Here is a 20733-nt window from a genome sequence, read left to right as displayed (position 1 = left end):
AATGCTGTTGGAGAAGGAATTTGACCCAAAAACCGTGAATGACTGGAGAAAATTCCCAAGTCAGGATGGTCAGTGGCTTGGAGAGGCATTTGCATGTGGAGGTGATCCCATGAATTTGTCTGTTCTTGTCCTTCGGAATGGTAATGGCCATGAGTTGGGAAGAACCTAGGGAACCTCGGTGAATTTCTGTAGTGTATTTTTACCATTGTCATTTCTGTGCATAGATATATACTAGATGGCCTGCCTGATTTTGTTTCCTTTTTAGAGGCTCTTTAGCAATTAGACCCAATTCAATGACCATAGGACATTTCAGTAAAGAGGCAACCACATTGCTCTGGGTGTGGATTCACGTGTAGGCCAGACCAGGTTACGGATGGCAGTTTTCCTTCACAAAAGGAAATGCGTGAATCAGATTAGTTTTTACAACAATCAATATGATTAGATTTTATTTCCAAAATGTGTCTAGTTCATTAAAGCTATCATGTGGGATTCAAATCCAAAGCATTATCTGGATCTCTGGATTATTAGTCCAGTGATAATATCACTATGCCATTATCTTCCCAATGTGTACCTTCCACTGAAGGCCTGATTCTGTCATCATGAACTCTGGCATAGAACACCATTTTTAATTTGTTCATGGGATATAGCATTGTCAGCAATGTTTCAGTTTGGTTTATGTCCATAATATTTCTTGAGAAGGTGGTTGTAATCTTTTTAAACATAATGGGTGGTACAGTGGTTAGCACTGCTGCCTCACAGCACCAGAGATCCGGGTTCAATTCCCGCCTCAGGTGACTGACTGTGTGGAGTTTGCACATTCTCCCCGTGTCTGCGTGGGTTTCCTCCGGGTGCTCCGGTTTCCTCCCACAGTCCAAAAAAAATGTGCAGGTTAGGTGAATTGGCCATGCTAAATTGCCTGTAGCGTTAGGTGAAGGGGTAAATGTAGGAGAATGGGTCTGGGTGGGTTGCGCTTCGGCAGGTCAGTGTGGACTTGTTGGGCCGAAGGGCCTGTTTCCACACTGTAAGTAACCTAATCTGATCTAAACTGCTGAAATCCATTGCTGTTGGTACGTTGCTATCAGGAATGGAATTCCAGGGTTTTGACCCAGCTGTAGTGAAGAAATGGATGTACAGTTGAAAGATGGTGGTGTTTCAATGCATTAGCTATCCTTGCTCTCTTTTAAGTGTTGTTGATGGAAACTCAGTAAGGTGCTGCATTGCATCTTGTAGATATAACAAACTGCTGCTGACAGTGATAGAGGCAGTGAATGATTAAAGGTGGATGATGAGGTGCTGATTCAGCTTTGTTACTTTATCTTGGATAGTATTGAGATTTGACCTGCACCCATCCATGCAAGCAGAAAGTAATCTATCATAGTCTTGATTTGTACATCATAGTTGCTGGACAGGTCTCAGAGAATTAGAAGGAGAGTTATTTTCTGTAGAACCACTCGCCTCTGGCCTGCTCTTCTCACCATACATTCATATTGCTGGTCCAGTTTCTAATTGATAATAATCTCAGGGTCTGGATTGTCAGGGATTCATTGAAGGTAACTGCATTAAATACCAAGAGACGGGTTTAGATTCTCTCTCGCTGGAGCTGCTCACCTCCTGGCACTTGTCAGCCAAAGACTGAATATCGAGGAGAAAGTGAGGACTGCAGATGCTGGAGATCAGAGGTGAAAATGTGTTGCTGGAAAAGCACAGCAGGTCAGGCAGCATCCAAGGAGCAGGAGAATCGACGTTTCGGGCATGAACCCTTCTTCAGGAATGACATTCTTCATTCCTGAAGAAGGGCTCATGCCCGAAATGTCGATTCTCCTGTTCCTTCGATGCTGCCTGACCTGCTGTGCTTTTCCAGCAACACATTCAAAGACTGAATATCATCTTGCTCTTTCAGGAATGGATCATCCCACTACCTGAGGATTTGTGAGTACTATGAATGTTGTGCAATCATCAGCAAATACCTCGAATACTGACTTTTTGGTGAGGAGAAGGCGATTAAGTCCAGGTTTCTCTTCATCAGAACCGTCTATAGTCCTAGCATGTGGCCACTGCACCTGTCTGGCATTGTGGCCTTTCCAGTTCGATGGCTACTCCATAAGGGGTGACTTCCTGCTGGGGCATGGAGTGGTTGTCTAACTCCATGATGATGTGCCCATCTTTAAGTTGGTGAGTGCCATCTGCCACTGTGGTGGATGGTTTCACTGGACCTATAAAAACCAACACTGAGTCTAGAGTTTGATAGGACACAAACTGAGCATGGGTGGGCATTTGGTTGCAAATTAAGTGTCACTTGATAGCACTGTCAACAACACTATCCATTGCATTGCTGATGATCGACACTAGATTCTTGTAAGGGAACTGCCTCATAACAAATAACATCAAGGTGATGAGTCCAAACAATAGTTGGATACTTCTTTAAAAGAAAGGTCCTACTGATTCCAGCATTGCAAGTGATCTTTTTGGGAAAGCACTGTAATTATCTGGCCCATGTGGAAGCAACATTAAAGCACAGCTCAGCATTCTTGAAGGACCATCTACACCAGACTTTCTACAGCCAGTGTGTCCAGAAGGCCAGAAATGGCAGAGATGCAGACATTTAAATGTTGCAAGTGTATGCTTTGTCAGTTGCTAATAACTTTTTTGAAGTGAAAGAGCGAATAAAATGGATTTTGTCATTGCCATATAACTGTTTTACTCACCTTTAACTGCTGGTTTTCTCTTCTTTTTCCATATAACTAGTACAATTATCATAAGCACGACTGCAGCTCCAACAAATAAAACTGAGAAATAATGGTTAAAAAGTTAATACAAAATCATTGTAAAATGGCATTTCTGTTCACTATTGATTTTTTGAAGTGTTCATTTTCCTTGCAATGTTTGGTGGGGAATATTCAACTACTGAAAGTCCAACCTGAACATTCAAGAAATCTTACTCACTAGCTGCATTAAAAGCAAAAAAAATCAAACTCACTGCTCAATAAATGGATTGGGAACTACTACTATTGAACAGTATATGGTGGTGATTCATCCATGGCAGCTCAATAATAATTAAATGGGTTATAAAGTCTAATTAAAGTATTGGGATGTGACAAAATCGCGACAAGTCATTGAAAAAGTTAATGATTTTCAAATGTAGATTATTGAATCATGTAAGATTGTTATAATAAAGCAGCAGGAATAAATAACAAAGAGTCAGAAGCACTAAATTCAAAAGTATTTAAAATTTTCACATTCCCTTTGATGAATCTAGTAAAATTTTTTACATTTGTGCTTGACAGATTCTATATAGTATTCTTCCCATAATAAACATTAATTATATAAGGGATAATTAAGGAGTATTTGCTAAAATTTGAAAGAATATGAAAACAATTACAGAAACATGATTTTGATAATATTATCACCTGAAATGTATATTGGCACTTTTCTCATATAAAGATCCTTCAACATGATGCTATCTGTTAATGACAAAAGGCTTAATCGTCACTTGTTCAATTGTCTACTGTTATCATCATTAATCATTAACTAATATACTATTATTATTTACAAATTCAACACTCAGATGTTTTAATTTGGTGTGGAATTCCTGACAAAAACTTATGAGCCACTGGAAAAACAATCAGGGAACAAAGGAACTGGAGGCAATCTTTAAGCCAAGCTGATTTCATAACTCAATGAGATCACATCTGATCAACTTCATTGGTCAGTCTTTCATCCATAACCCTCAACACCCTTCCTCACAGATGCCTCTGAACATCTGTCTTGAAAATTTCAATTGAGTTAATTTGGTTCTATTTGTATAATTACATAACATCTCAAAAACAGGTCACTTTTTAAAATTCTCTTAAGGATTTGAGTGTTACTAGACTACCATTTGTTATCTATGGCGAAAGTGAGGACTGCAGATACTGGAGATCAGAGACAAGATTAGAGTGGTGCTGTAAAAGTACAGCAAGTCAGGCAGCATCCGAGGAGCAGGAAAATTGATGTTTCGATCAGCAATCCGTTCCTGCCTGAAACGTCGATTTTCCTGATCCTCAGATGCTACCAGACCAGCACCACTCTAATCTTGTCATTTGTTATCTATGTCTAGTTGCCCTTGAAAAGATGATAGTGAATCACCTTCTTGAACTACTGCAGTCCATGTATTATAGGTAAACCCACACTGTTGTGAGGAATTACTTTCCAGAATTTAGACCCAGTGACTGTGAGGGATTGAAGATATTTTTCCATGCCAGGAATAATATGGATGGGAACTTGTAGGTGGTGGTGTATCCACCATTTACTGCATTTTTCCTTTAAGGTGGTAAATTTTGTGGGTTTGGAAGCTGCTTTCACAGGACATTTGGTGACTTGCTGCACTGCAGTTGCTGTGCTGTAGTAGTAGAAGAAGTGAATGTTTAAGGTGGTGAATGGGATGTCAATCATGTCTGCGGCTTTGTCCCAGATGGGTTTGTGCTCCCTGAATGTTGTTGGAGCTACAATCTTCCAGGTAAATGGAGAGTATCCCATCACACATGGACTAGCAGGTCAAGAAGACAGCTCACCACTACCTACTCATGGAAACCTAGGGATTGGCAATAAATGCTGGCCAGCCAGTGATGCCCACATTCTACAAGTGAATAAAAAAAAACACTATGACTTGTGCTTTGTGAATTCTGGGTGGACACTAGGGAGGCAGGAGATGAGTCACTGCATTTGTGAACACAGTATTTATATGGTTAGTTCGGTACAGTTTTTAATCATAGTGCTTTACACCATGAAAAGAGATTCCTTGGTCAATCATGTTGGCATAAGTCATCAAGTATCTATCTATTCTAATCTCATTTTCAAGGACTTGCCCTGTAGCCTTGAATGCTAAGATGTTTCAAGTGTTCATCTAAATATTTCTTAAATGCTACAATTGTTGCTGCTTCTAACACACTTTCAGTCAGTGAGTTCTAGCTACCACTCATCCTCTGCTTAAAAATATATCTTCTTAAAGCCAGTTTAAATCCTTTCCCCTTTATCTTATATCTATGCCCTCTGGTAATTGACCCCTTGATCAAATAAGGGGATAATTCTATTCCTGTTAATTCTGTCTATGTCCCTCATAATTGTGTAAACCTCAATCAAATCCTCCCTCAACTTTCTTTGTTCAATGAAAACACCCCTAATTTATGTAGCCCCTCCCCATAACTGAAATGCTTCAGCCTGGGCCTCATCCTGATAAATTTGCTCGGCACCCTCTCCAGTGGAAACACTTCTTTCCTATAGTGTGTGATTAGAACCGCACACAGTATTTTAGTTGTTCAGGGCACTATTTGAAGAAGGGTATGAAACTCACTCAGGATCTGAGGGATGCAGGGACACAACATTCTCCCTGGAAATGATTCTTTGATTCTGAAGCATAAAGCTCTAATGGCATTTACAGCATGATGCCTCTTCCAGCTTCTGCTGACTTTAGTGAGGTTTGTGAAGGGGTCCTGCTTTTACCATGTCTCAGCTTTTACTCCAGAAACTGCCTATGTATACACCTGCTGAATAAAATGCCAAGGACATCTTTGGGAAAGTTACTATACTAAATAATTAGCCTATTAAAAGTGTGTCTTGATTTTGAGGGTTGGGACTCATTTATAGTGGTTGGACCGCACGGTGGCACAGTGGTTGGGCGGCATGGTGGCACAGTGGTGTGGGCGGCACAGTGGCACAGTGGTTAGCACTGCTGCCTCACAGCACCAGAGATCCAGGTTCAATTCCCACCTCAGGCGACTGACTGTGTGGAGTTTGCACATTCTCCCCATGTCTGCGTGGGTTTCCTCCGGGTGCTCCGGTTTCCTCCTACAGTCCAAAAATGTGCAAGTTAGGTGAATTGGCCATGCTAAATTGCCCATAGTGTTAGGTGAAGGGGTAAATGTAGAGGAACGGGTCTGGGTGGGTTGCACTTTGGCGGGTCAGTGTGAACTTGTTGGGCCGAAGGGCCTATTTCCACACTGTAAGTAATCTAATCTAAAAACGTCAGTAATCTAATCTAATCTATAGTCTTTAGCACTAAGTGCATGAAAATACCTGAAAAATATCTCTCAACACTTTTTTTATCATTACCTTCTATTTCGTGCAAGTTAACTAGTGAACTTATAGCCAGCCATGCAATATTTAATTTCTCATATTAAAACAATAACTTTAACTATTGCATAAGTTGTTCCCATTTAGAGCAAGTTATAAATTTAAGATATTTTCTTACTCTATCTTTACCATTTACATTCAAATATATTTTGTACTCCTGCTTTCCATTTGGAAAGGTCTGAAATATGCAAAAATACCAATCCTCGTCTTCTTTGACAGTTTTTTTGATTGAGATTGTGGAATGATGATTGTTGACTTCCATTCTTATTCGCTTATCATGGTGATGAGTACCGTTTGGGCTGTACACTGCAAGTTTTGTTTTGTTTCTGGATTTTTTCCATTCAACTAATGCTATCTTGGCATCTTCAGAACAGTCACACCGTAATGTAACTGACTGACCCTCCATAACTGTAACATTCCCTTTAGTGTGAAGTTCCATTGTTTGCACACCTAGGTAGAAAAAAAGAGAATTAAGAGTTCAAATCCTCCTGTCCACAGATCTCAACCGACCAGACCCAAGGTTTCACAACTCCTGATTACCCTTTCAACCAGATCCACCTGCCACTGAGCCACCCATACCCCCGACCAGACCTGACTTCCACCTTACTAATCCTCAGGCTGAAAAACTGCCACCAAAACACCCAACCAGATCTCCAACAACTGGATTATTACTGATCATTTACCACCCAACTAGTTCACTTGCTCACTTCAACCTCCGGAATGTTACTCACTCACTCACTCATGCATTCATCCACACATCTATTCACTGACCCACAGTCATTCATGAAAAGATTTGATTTTTCAAAAAACTTCCCAATACAGCAGCTAATGCTGTTAAAAGGGAGTATGTCTCCCCCTTTCTCCAGTTTTATATATTCACTGGACCCACCTTGGAGATGTGCTGGCCATTTCTAAGATTTTGGATGAATTAGCAGCTGCCACTAATCAGAAGATCCAAGCCAAGGTATTTAAAACTCACCTTGTCTAAAAGGATTTGTGATGTACTTCCAGAGCAGTGGATGGGACCAGCATATGTCAGAGTTAGAAATGCAGATCTCTTTAAGGCTCAAATAGATTATCTCCACAGTTGACTGAGAGCAGGTGATAGAAACATGGAAACGTAGAAAAAAGGAGCAAACAGAGTGGGGATTAGTAGTAATGTACTTACCTCAGAGCCAGGAGCACTGGGTGCAAGTCCTATCTGCTCAGAAAATGTGTAATAACATCTCTGATAGAAACTTTCTAATAGAAGTAGGTGAAGGCTATTCAGCCCTTTTGCGCCTGCTCTGCTATTTAATTTCATTATGGCTGTTAATCCAACGGAGTCTCTGTTCCCAGTTTCTCTCCAAATCATTTAACCTTTACTTTCGAGCTGAATTCTTCCAAGGGACAACTTTGGCATGCATTGTCTCCTCCTCTAACATTACTCAATTTAGTTCCTTCTCTTGTTTTCCACACCTTTTTGATTTTCATTATCACACTAACACTGGCGAGCAGTGTTTTTAACTATTGGTTGGGTGACTAGATAAGTTTATGATGGGTTTATTAACATTTTAAAAACATAAGCCAAATGTGAGCACTTCGAGGATGGGTGCATTATTTCCCAACTAACTTTATTTTGATTTCATCTCCTCCTTTGTTTCCTACCCTATTTGATTTTTATTAATGTAACACTGCCCTGGGGACTGTTTATAATAATTTGTTACTGGTTGTCAGAATGTAAGACTATTCAATGCAGGAGAAGACATAGATTATTGGGCTATCAAGTCTGCACTGCCATTCAATCAGGTAATGACTCATCTCACAATCATCAACTCTACTTGATTGTCCTATCTCCATAAGCCTTGATTCCCTTACTGTTTGAAAAACTGTCTCTTTGCCTTGAATACACTTAACAACCGCCTCCAATGCCTCTCTGCCAGTAAAAAAAATGTATAAATTGGCTACACTGGCAGAATCAATTGCTCCTCATCTTTGTGTTAAATGGATGACCCATTACTCTGAGGTTATGGTCTCTGGCCCTATATTGCCACAGAAGGGGAAGTAGCCTCTTGGCATTTACCTGTAAGCCCACTAACAGCCTTATATGTTTCCTCTCATCCTTCTAAATTGCAATGAGTACATCTCAACGTAAGCAAACAGTCCTGATAAGAAAATCCATGCATACTCAAAATCAATCTAGTGAATCTTCTCTGGTCTGTCTTCAATGCTAATACTTCAATACAATGTTTCACATTTCCCACATTATATTCTGTTTGTCAAATTATGTCCCAATTATCCCACTCTCTGTCTTCTATTACTTAGCTAATCCTCCATCCTTGCTTATATCCTACTCCCAGCACCACAAGTTCTTGCCTTATTAAGTAACCCTGCATGTGCTATCTTTTCGAATGTCTTTTGAAAATCCAAATATTTTACAACTACTGCTTCTCCTTTATCTATCCTGCTTGTTACTTTATCATGATCACTGTTTCCTGAGGATCTCCTATTCTAAGATCATTTATTAAAAATGTCTTATTACACATTACTATCTTCAAAGTAACCTGATCCCTGTTTAGATCCACAAAATATTGTTCCAGCAAACTATCCTGAATATTACCTTTGGATTCTTCTTCATGGCTACCTTTGCCAATTTGATTTTACAAATCTACATGAAGATTAAAGTCTCCTATGATTAGTGTACTGTCTTTTTAAATGCCCTCATTATATTCTGATTTATTCTCTATTCTACGGAACAGTTCCTATTAGGTGGCTACTTTCCCCCATATTTCCTTCCCCTTCTTATTTCTTAACTCCACTCATATAGATTTTACATCATTCATGACTTTCTTAATTTGATGATGGGTGCCTTTTTTTAAAAAAAGCTGATTTCTTGTCTCTAGTGGACCATTATTGTTACTTGTTAATAGGATGAATTGTTAATTTGGGCATGCGTTTGTTAATAAAGAAGAAGTGCTGAGTTCTTTCCCATGAGGGTGTTAAGTTTTGGAAGTGGAAAGCACCTAGAAAGGAAAAGTGAAAACTTATGTTTGCGCTAAACTATAGGTTTACAATGGATCCTTTAAAACTGATCACATCTTTTGTTGCCTACTTCAGGCTCTGTAACAACCCTGAGGACATGTTTGTAAGAGTATTAACCAACTTCACTTCAATAATAATGAGGTGAAAATCTGCTTCATTTGTTGTGCAATGAATATTGACAAAGATACCAGAAACAAATGAAGTATTTGCAAAAACTACCATCGGTGTTTGATGTAATTTTGGTGAAACAGTTGATACTTTTGACAGTGCAGCCCTCTCTCAGTACTGCATTTGAACTGAAGGTCTTGTGTTAAGACCGTCTTTCCAGAATGTACCAGATTTGATAACAAGCTTGATATGACTAATGTTCAGTCAATGCTGGAGTGTGTGTTTGGCTTATAAATTCTTGGGTTGTCTGATTTTTTTATGTGTGATTATTATTAAAAAGTTAAGAATGGTCTGGTGACTTCTTTCCATTTGATATAAAAATTGCAAATCTGTTTGAATGGGAGAAGCAATCCTCAAATCAGATGATAAAGGAACTTCTTGAAACCTGACAGATTTGAAAGAAAGGCAGAATGTCACATACAAAGGTCATTGTTTGGCTGGTATATCTCCAATCCCTCTGTCTACTGCAATGGTGTGTCATGTGGGAGAAATTCAAATAGTTCACATAAGGGTCTTTTCTCAGCCTATCAAAAACATTATCCAGTTTGGCTGGTCAGATCAATTGATGAGACCACCGCTTAGAGCTGAACAGTTTGTTTAATCAACCCCTTGGCACTTCTTAATTTTCATTCTCCTCCACTATAATTTCTTGTATGACATTCAGCAATGCACTTACAATTACTTTGGCAATATCTCCATTCCCTGCATCTCTGTCCATGCGAAACACAAAAAGGGTGATATCATATTTTCAGATATACATTTGTTAGAGTCTTAAAGTCATAGAGATGTACAGCACGGAAACAGACCCTTCAGTCCAACTCATTTATGTTGACCAGATATCCTAACCTAGTCCCATTTTTCAGCACTTGGCCTATATCCCTCTAAACCCTTCCTATTCATATACCCATCCAGATGCCTTTTAAATGTTGTAATTGTATTATTGTAAATGTGACTGTCAGGGGAATAAGAACCTAGATGGGGAAATGAGGGAGGGAAACAAAGATGGAAATGAAAAAAGAAATGTGAAAGACAGAAGAAAAGAGGGTTAGCACCAAATAAGGCTAATGAGCAAAGAACATTACAGTGCAGTACAGGCCCTTCGGCCCTCGATGTTGACCTGTGAAACCAATCCGAAGCCCATCTAACCTACACTATTCAATTTACATCCATATGTTTATCCAGTGACCATTTGAATGCCCTTAAGGTTGGCAAGTCTACTACTGTTGCAGGCAGGCCCTACTACTCTCTGAGTAAAGAAATTACCTCTGACATCTGTCCTATATCTATCACCCAAAAATTTTAAGCTATGTCCCCTCATGCTAGCCATCACCATCTGAGGAAATAGCGCTCACTGTCCACCCTATTTAACCCTCTGATTATCTTGTGTGTCTCAATTAAGTCACCTCTCAATCTTCTTCTCTCTAGCAAAAACGGCCTCAAATCCCTCAGCCTTCCCTCATAAGACCTTCCCTCCATACCAGGCAACATCCTAGTAAATCTTCTTTGAACCTTTTCCAAAGTTTCCACATCCTTCCTATAATGTGCTGACCAGAACTATATGCAATACTCCAAATGCAGCTGCACCAGAGTTTTGTACAGCTGCAAAATGAATAGATTTTTGGCCTTCATGGCAAGAGAATTTATTAAATACAAAAGCAAGGAAGTTTTACTATGTCTTCACAGGCCTTTTTGAGTCCATAGCTGAGGTATTGTGTGCAGTTTTGATCTTTTTGCTAAGAAAAGATGTACTTACCACAGAGGAAGTGCAGCGTAGGTGCATCAGACTGATACTTTGATATTACAGACTTGCCGCATGAGGAAAGGTTGGGTCAACAGAGTCTGCGTTCATTTGAGTTTATAAGAATGAGACAGGATTGCATTGAAATATCCAAAATTTGACAAGAATGGACATAGGAATGATGTTTTCTCCTGGTGAGTGGCTCACAAACAATGAGTCACAGTTTCAGGATATGGACAGGGATGAGGAGAATTTTTTTAGTAAGCAAGTATGGAAGTCTCTACCACAGAAGGCTCTGGAGGCCAAGGCACTAAATATATTTAAGGAAGAAATAGATTTCTAGAGGCTAAATGTGTCCATTGATATGGTTACAGAACAGGAGAATGGCAACGTGGTAGAGGATCAGGCATGAGCATATTGAATGCAGAGCAAACTCGATAGCTTAAATAACCTCCTCCTGTTCCTACTTTCTGTTTCTATCACTGTCTTAAATAAGTGACTCCTTAGTTTTAAACAATGACTCCTGGTTGTGAATCCTCACATGGGAAGAAACATTTTTTCCAAATCTACCCTGTCAAGACCGTCTCCGAATTTTAGGTTTCAAGTCACCTCTTTTAATTACAACAGATCCAGCTGTGTCTCTCCAATCTTCCATTAGTAAAGAGACCAGTGTTGTACACAGTATTCTGAGTATGGTCACACTAATGCCTGTAAATTGAAGCATAATCTCCCAAAACAATGTATTCAAATTCCTTTGCAATAAGTAACCATATTTTATTTTTTCTCCTGTTACTTGCTGTACTTGCATATTAAATTTCTGCGATCTCAGAACTCTGCACTCATTATTTCTGTAATTCATTTTAGTTTTCCTACCAAAATGGCCACTTCCACTTTTTCTGACATTGTATTCCATTTACCAGATCTTTACTCACTCACTTTACCCAAATATATGCCTTTGTGAGACCATAGTACCATACGAAATACAAAAAGGAGTAGGTCATTTTGCTCCCTCGAGCCTGCTTTGCCATTCAATTGGAGCATGGCTGATCAGACATTCCTCACTTCCACTGTTCTCTAAACCACTTTCTCCTCACCTTAAACTTATGTCCTCAATGGAAAGGTCTCGGGCGAGAGGGTCTGATCTCAGAATATAGTGTCACGTATTTAAGGCAGAAATTAGGAGGAATTTCTTCATTCAGAGGGTTGTGAGTCTGTGAAATTCTTTACTGCAGAGGGCTGCCAAGGCAGGGTCATTAAGTATTTTCAATGCTGAGGTTTTTAATCAGTAAGTGAATCAAGGATTATGGAGAAAAAACAGGTAAATGGAGTTGAGGAATATCTGATCAGCCGTGATGTCATGAGTGGAGGAGCAGACATGATGGCCTGAATGGTTTCTGCTCGTAGGTCATATAATCTTACAGCTAATTCTTTTGTCATTCATCCCTTTAAAGGTGAGAGGTCATTTGTCTCCTCTCATTCAATAGTACTTTTTTTTGCTCGAACCTGTCCTTGGAGAAATGAAGAAAAGTATGAAGATGACAACATCAGATCTTTCTGTTACCATATAAGATCAAGAATTTTTTTTCAACAGGTGTAGGCCATTCTGCTGCTCCAGCCTGCTCTACTGCTCAATAGGATCATGACTGATCAAACATTACTCACTTCCACTTTCCTGCCCTTTCCCCATAACCCTTGGTTCCCCTGCTAATCAACAATCTATGTATCTCTGCCCCCATTGCTTTCAAAGGCACTCAATCCTCAGAGAATAAATTCCTCCTCAACGTAGTCTTAAATTAGCATCTCTTAATTCTGACACTATGCCCTCTGGGCCGAGATTTTCTTACAAGGGGATTTCATCCTCTTGGCATTTGCTCTGTCCTTAAGCTCCCTAAGAATCCTATATATTCAATGACATCACCTCACAGGTATTCAGGTACACACAGACGCGCAAACAGACACCCACACACACCCTTATAGACACACACACTCCCACACTCTCACATGCACCCCCTCACAGACTTAAGACACTCTGCACTCACTACACACGCACACTCACACTTTCTCACACTCACAATCCCCACCCCAGACGGACACACACACACAGACAGACAAAGACCCACAGGCACACATATATTTTGTGGGGTGAATTTGTACTTGCAGAGTTACATTGCACTTTGCTCAAAAACTGCATACATTCATGTAGAACTCTGAGCTCAAAAACTGCATGAATTTATGTAAAACTCTGTTATCTCACTTTTTAGATTAGAATCAATCTAAACATCAGGTCAGAGACAGAGAACACAGGGGGCCAACACCTTCAACATATTGTCTAGCTATCACCATTGTTAACAGCTAACTCGAGAATACAACTTTTTAAAAAAAGGTTTTGTGATTTACACATGAAAGAAGTGGAACTATCACTGTATTCTAACAAATGAAAGGTTTAACAGACAATCAATTTTTCAATGTATAATTTCAGTTACATCAGACTGTAAATGTTTGCTATAAATCCTGTGTTACGATCGAGCCCTCCACTATTACCTGATGAAGGAGCGTCACTCCGAAAGCTAGTGTGCTTCCAATTAAACCTGTTGGATAATAACCTGGTGTTGTGTGATTTTTAACCTTTGAGCATGCAGCCTGGGAATCTTTAATTGCATGTTTCACTCTGGTACCTATAGGAAGCTGTAGCTAGTTGGACTGCAATATTGTATGACAGGAGGCTGCCTTCATAGAGTAAAGAATCACCCCCTCCAGTACTCATCAAGCATGGTTTTAGCTGAAAATGTGTTGCTGGAAAAGCGCAGCAGGTCAGGCAGCATCCAAGGAACAGGAGAATCGACGTTTCGGGCATAAGCCCTTCTTCAGGAATGGCTTATGCCCGAAATGTCGACTCTCCTGCTCCTTGGATGCTGCCTGACCTGCTGCGCTTTTCCAGCAACACATTTTCAGCTCTGATCTCCAGCATCTGCAGCCCTCACTTTCTCCTCGAAGCATGGTTTTAGGTAAGGTTTGCCACAGGAAGTAATACCCAGGGCAGGAGAAGCTAAATTTCCTTGTGGAGCCCATTCCTGCTCCACTTCACCTGATAAAGGAAAGACAAAAAAAATCTTTCATTTGTCCATCTGTTCAATATTCCTGGAAACATTTATTTAGTGTTGCTACATACTGTGACCAGAGGAATACTTATCTCTTCTTGCTTAACAGGGCAGCTAGATAGCCTGTTGCCAAGCTACTGTTGACTGGCAACCAGGAAGTATTTGGACCACTCGAGATCCTATCTTAGTATTCTCTCTGTAGTGCTGACAGTGAGCAATATAATTACAGATGAGGCAAGACATAATCCCATTTTAATTCATCCATCCATAGAAATCTTAACATAGTCTCATTTCAGTTTTCAATTACTTCTTAAAGGATGCTTAGCTTTGCCCCTTAATTACTCTTACTTTTTGATTGTACATGCACATGAAGTATTTCCTGAACTGAAATTTTGTTAGTCAGAATGTGTACATGTCTCTCTCTCTCTGTTGTACTTTCTTAAATTTATTTAAAGTGATGGTTGAGCTTTACCTTCTTTATTTACTTAATTGCCCACAAACATTTGCAGATCAACTTTTAGGCTGAAAAGCCAAATCCATCTTTTCTTGCCAGACACACCAGTTTTTGAGAAATTGTGGTTAACCTCATAGCTCTGTTCAGTCTATTGCCTTAATATTTGTGTCAATGGTCCTAAAAACGTTCCATTTCAAAACTAACTTCTGTTTGGTCCATTATAATGTTTGGTGATGACTTCCTTAACTGAGTTCTGGTAAATTGGCGGTGAAGTAGGACACTTTAGCTGGAACTCCTCAGTTTGTCCATTCTTTTTTGTATTTTTTTTCTCCTTTTTTGTCCATTTTCTCGACCTCAGACATGCAGCCCTGGACTCTGTCTCCCAGCCTCCAAAGCAGGGTGGGCGGAGACACCAGCAGCTGGAGCAGGGAGGCCAGTGACCCAGAGCAGAATATGGGCAACAATTGGTCTGTGCTGGTCTGCTGTGGAGAGCTTTTGGAGAGCGACTGTGATGTTTGTCTTTTTAATTTTGCTTGTTGTTTTTCTGACCTATGGTTATATTGTGTATAGCCGTAATGTAACCTTTTTTACTTCACTTCTCATCTTCTGTAACTGAGGATTGTACCTGGGTATCTTTATACCTAAAACAGCACTGTAAGTGGTGACTCATAAACTTTCACTGTACTCATTTGTGTCAGTAGAGCTAATTCTAATTTTAATTTACCTCTTGGGTTTAACATTTAATTGATTTTATTGATTGCTTTTTGGCATTTTTTAGAACTGTCGCGAGATGCACCGAGTTAGATTTCTGGGCCTTTTTCAGCTTTGTCTGTTGGTACACCACAACTATTCATAGACCAAATGTTTTTTTTTTCTAATTGTCTTATTTTCTCCCTTATTTCTACTTATTTGTATTTTGTTTGTTTTTCATTCACTGTAATTACTCCCCTTTCCTCTGAAATCAGCCATGATTCTGAAAATGTACGGATAAATACAGAAAGCTGAAAATTCTGTACACCTACCCACTCTATCAGCTCCAAGAATATGTTGTTGAAGCCCCCACACCCCAACACTGTTATTTGATGAAGTCACTAATCTGACCAGAATGTGTCATTTTATATATTAGTCTCACTGTAAATAAAATTACTGTGTTCATAATTGCTGCTTTAAAAACTCACTTGACAGCTCCAATTGATTAGTAACTATTTAATACATGTTTTCAATTCTGATTTTGAGTATAATGGCTGGAAATTTGCAATTGGTAGCAAAACAATGGCATTGGCCATTGACGTTGAAGACATTGTTCACAAAGGTTTAGTGATCCTTCTTCCCCTTTCCCAATGTGACTTTGAAACTGACACCACGTCAAGGGGATCTCCAAAGTTGCATGAACAGTTATGTCATTAAGCAGGCTTGGCAGAAAATGATGCTGAGATATTTCCGTCAATTGCAAACCAAAAAGTGAAAACCACTAAATTCTTAATTTTAAGCTTAAAAAAATTACAGAAAGTGAAATAATTAATTTGAATTCACTCTTGGAATGAAAGAAAAAGCCAAGATATCATGATAAATTTCTGAACTGAATTAAAATGTAAAATTTTCATCACATCAGAGAATTGAGATATTACACAAAAGTAAAATTAGCTATTCAGTGTCAGTTCAACCATTCAGCGGTTATTTTATACACTCTATATACCGTGGAATGCTGTTACACCTTATTAGTGATCCCAATACTAGTTCTGGGACTCATCGCTTGACATTTCCCCAATGTGATTTTGCCTCCAAAATGTTCATGCTTATGCTATCTTCTGTGACATAACATACTGGGCATGGATATCATGGTATGGAAGAATCCAATGGATGTTTATTACAACTAATCATTATGCATTACCATTATATCTTTCAGGCGCATTAATTTCTGAGCTATCATTAAGCTACTATGTTACATACAGCAGTGTGCTTTAAATAGGGTGTGATGCTTCAAGTAATCATGGGGTAAGATGGAGTCTGAGACCTTTATTGCCTCACGTCTTATGCTGTGATGCAGTGATGATATCATGAGCAAGTCTCTTAAAGGGAGAAACTGAGCGTAAGACAGCACAAGACCTGCCTTAACATAATGCCTTCAAAGCACGGTTCATATGGTTCAGCCAGTTTTTAAAAATCTAGTTTGGTGGTTTATCTTGCATCCCTAAAAGTTGGAGTTCCATTAACTGACTTTTGTGCAGAGGTTGATCAAATACCTTTTCCAACTATATACTTGATCTCATCATGACAAATCTGCCTGCCACAGATACATCTGACCAAGATAATATCAACAAAAGTGACCACCACATAGTCCTTATAAAGATGAAGTTCTGTCTTCACACTAACAATTGCATTGCATAGCACCATCACTGTACTAAACGAAATGGATTTTGATCAAATTCTCAAAACTCAAAATTGGCATCCATGAGCTGCTGTGGGCCTTCAACTCCAGCAAAATGATACTCAAACCAAATGTTCAACATCATTGTCTGGCTTATCCCCCAACCTACTTCAATGGAAAGTGCAGGAGAGCATGTAGAGAATATTTCTAAGCCTACCTAAATTAAGATATCAATGTAGTGAAGTCCTAAAACAGGACAAATTGCATTCCATGTATAAATAGCTAGTAATAGACAGTGTTAAGTGATTTCACAATCTACTGAAAAGATCTAAGCATTATAGTCCTGCTGCATTTTTTGATTTGATTTATTATTGTCACTTGTACTGACAAAGTATTGTTTTGCATGTTAACGAGACAAATCACGTCTAACTTACGTTTATCAGGGTAATAGAACAGGGTGCAGAATATGGTGTTACAGCTACACAGATTCTGTAAATTGACAGTGGCAGGCAGCTCATTAACTCAGCCACCCACTTGATGGTCATTAGAACAATTTATGGGCCCAATTAGAAGTATAACCCCATGTTTGGAGAAGCTGCTACCATGTGAGGAGACTGCTGCATAAAGCTTTGTAGCCTCTCATGGTTGTTTACTGGGAAGGCTCTCAGTAAATCTAGAGATTGGGCTAACCACCTCAATTGGGTGTGGCCCATGTGCCAGCCTGTTAATTAGCAGTTGCCAGCAAAATGGTGCTCCGGGCTCCTGCCACCTGCTCAGTTGGCTCTTCCTTTTAGCACTGGCTGCAGGCATTGGCCTCTGCCAAAATCTTACTCCTGTTGTCTCAGCACTTGCTCATCTCCATCATGATGGAAACCAGGAACTTAATGGATGTGTGACTAGATCTGTTACCCTCACTTACAAAGCACAGTTGCTTCTTTGCAATTCAATATTTCACTTTCCGGATTATCCTTTATCCTTAGATTATATTCTGACTATTGAAGGATATTTATGCTGATAGTTATGTTAGTTTTTTTGCTGAATTAAATTAATTTTATACTAATTGTTTATAGATTAAAATGGAAGAGTTCAAAGCTTTATACTTCTTTTGCTAGTCACATTAGCTTACTAACATTACAATGTGGTGACATTTTGTTCGAATGATCTGAACAAACCTGAAAAGTTTTCCGTATTTCTCTGCCTGTGATATTTCTACTTTATATTTCCAGCAATTCCAGTTACTTACTTTTCTAAGAGTACTTCTTTGTTTCATGTAGGAAAATGTTAACATTGTTAAAATTATCTGTTTCCTACAATTCTAAAATCTGCAATTTTTACAAAGTTTGTCAAAGCATCTGCAAACCTAATAAACGGAATAAATTGTAATTGATGAAACTTAAATACTAAAAGATCTAATTATAAGTGACAAATACCCTTTGTATGTTGGTAAGTAAACAGTCAATTAAATAGATACAAAACTAGGATTAATGCAAATGCAATTCGTTGTCATATCATGCTAGCCTTTCTGTGACTCAAATGTTCTGTCAGAAAGGCTGAAAATTTGCCCCCTGAGCCTGTAAATGTTAAACATTTCATCTATCCTTACAAGACCATTGACATAGTAGAGGCATGAATAAATCATTCCATGCTTTACACATACTTGTCTTATTATCAAAAGCCTGCCAAAGTATAGTCGTGTACCCGATCTGGGACTTCAGACTGAATTCTATAGACTGGACCTTTAAGATTTGTGCCGAAGATTTTAAAAATCTTTGTAGTGACTCATCTACAAATGTATCAGAAAAGTAGTTTCTTAATCTTTCTGTGGTACAATCCCATTATTCCATGGACCTGGCACAGATACAGCTTCTTTGATTGATGCACTTCCTCAGTTCTCAATCAGTATCATGAATGCTCATGCAATTAATTACAGAAAGTCAGAGCTCGAAAAGATATTGTGCAGTGAATAGCTGAACTCCTAGGTTGTTATATAGTGGCACGTAACATAAAGGTACATTCAAACCTAATCCCCAAACTTTGCTAAACAAGAATTGTGAAGTGCTTAGAGACAACTTTTGACAGCAGAATTTGGCATGTGTCTGTTGCTTTGTACTAAAGCATTATCATGGCATTGCATGTATCTTTACAACCCAAAATGGACGTTGCATTATCTAAATAATGATGACCACAAGAACACATGAAAGACATTTCTCAGTGCACTGAGCAAATGGGTGAATCTATTGTTCATCACTAAAAGGGTGGTGAAGCTTTTCCTACACATTGGTATTTAATTAATCTAATGTTTTACTGCAATATTGTAACACTGCGACTGCAAGTTGGATTCTTTCATGTTGTGTTAAGGCAAGCCACTTTTAAATTAAACAAGTTTAATGATGTAACTTATATTTTGTTTCTATGATGATTGATCCCCTGTAAACACTGTATATTTTAATAGTTTCCAAATTATGCTCAATAAAAAATCATATTGACCCGCAAGAAATATTGTCTGCTTAGGCTGTCCAGCAGGATCGAGGATGAACTAAGTAGGAATGTGTTATGACAATCAATTGATATCAACTTTATATTTGTAGAGTACATTTAATAATTACTAGCCTGATTATTTCAAATTTCAGCATGATATAGTTGAACCTAGTTGAAAATCTAAAGTTGTTCTTTTCCTACAGTTTTGCTGCTGCTATACAAGTCTGAAAAACTGTTGACACAGAGGAGCGCAAATTATTCAGAATTTTATTATGGTTCCAAGGGTTATAATTGGAGAAAGATTACGTCAGCTAGGCTTGTATTCTTTAGACTAATGTTAAGGAATAATTAGATTGAAGTACTAAAAGCTTTTGAAAGGGTAGATTGAGAAAAACTTATCTCACTGGCCAGGCTGCCTGGAACTTCAGGAAGAGGTGAGGATGTACATCTTCGTGAAAGTGGCAAAATCTCTCCTATAATTGTAGTTAATATTTTTTCAATGTTTAATTTAAATCTGAGTGATAATTTTTGTTAGTCCTGGTATTAAAGAGTACGGAACCAGCTAGATGGATGGGTTTAGAATATAGGTTGGCCATGATCTCATGAAGCAATGGGACAAACTCAAAGAAGCTCGTGTATTTCTGCATGATATATTGGTTCACGTTATTCATTAACAAAAATAAATGTGTCTTAATCATAAGGCATCAAGATTTTTTGAAAAGGCTTGAAACAATTCTATTCATTGTAAAGTGCATATGTTACAGAATATATTTCTACATGCAAATTATCAAAGACTAATCTATGCATGCATTTTTCTTTATTTACATTGAATAATGCTCCAACTTAAATCATTTACTCTACTGTAATAAGAGTACTTACCAGATATACATAGCATGTAAATAGCAGAGGCAGTCAACATCTTCATCACAACTATTAACCAAAACATGATATTCAAAAAATAATTTTCACAAAGCTTTGTCTCAATACGTACCAAAACAGCTTTGATCGAACCAGGAAGTTACTAACTGCACTTGTAGTGTGACATGAAGACAAACCACAACCTTCACGGGCAAAACACAACTGTTTAGGGAAACTGTGACAGGGCAAGTTAAAACGGTGATGCTGATCTTTGCAGATCCTTTGATGTTGCAGAGAAGCCTTGACCATGTGTATTGTATTGGACTTTCATATTTTTGAATCATACCTCAATCCTATTCACAGTGAGCTTCTATTGTGATTGCAGCCAAATGCCCCAAAGTTTACAAAATAGAAAACAAGCTTTCAACTCAACAGTCTCTAA

General features: G+C 38.6%; 1 protein-coding gene across 1 annotated transcript in view; it reads right to left on the bottom strand.

Annotated features, from left to right (window-relative positions):
• Positions 1–20383, bottom strand: part of LOC122555495 (T-cell immunoreceptor with Ig and ITIM domains-like) — a 52226-nt gene extending 31843 nt beyond the window's left edge. Inside the window, exons 1-4 of the mRNA XM_087992876.1 lie at positions 20313–20383; positions 6238–6558; positions 3408–3461; positions 2706–2786 (exon numbers count right to left, since the gene is read on the bottom strand). Coding sequence (XP_087849002.1) covers positions 2706–2786; positions 3408–3461; positions 6238–6558; positions 20313–20379 — 523 coding nt within the window. The 5' untranslated portion in view covers positions 20380–20383. The remainder of the gene's footprint in view (positions 1–2705; positions 2787–3407; positions 3462–6237; positions 6559–20312) is intronic.
• Positions 20384–20733: the final 350 nt, after the last annotated feature.

This window comes from Chiloscyllium plagiosum, unplaced genomic scaffold (assembly GCF_037043375.1).
Source record: "Chiloscyllium plagiosum isolate Xiang-an unplaced genomic scaffold, Cpla_swu_hap1 HiC_scaffold_12, whole genome shotgun sequence".
Taxonomy (NCBI): domain Eukaryota; kingdom Metazoa; phylum Chordata; class Chondrichthyes; order Orectolobiformes; family Hemiscylliidae; genus Chiloscyllium; species Chiloscyllium plagiosum.
This window is presented reverse-complemented; position numbering and strand designations above follow the sequence as displayed.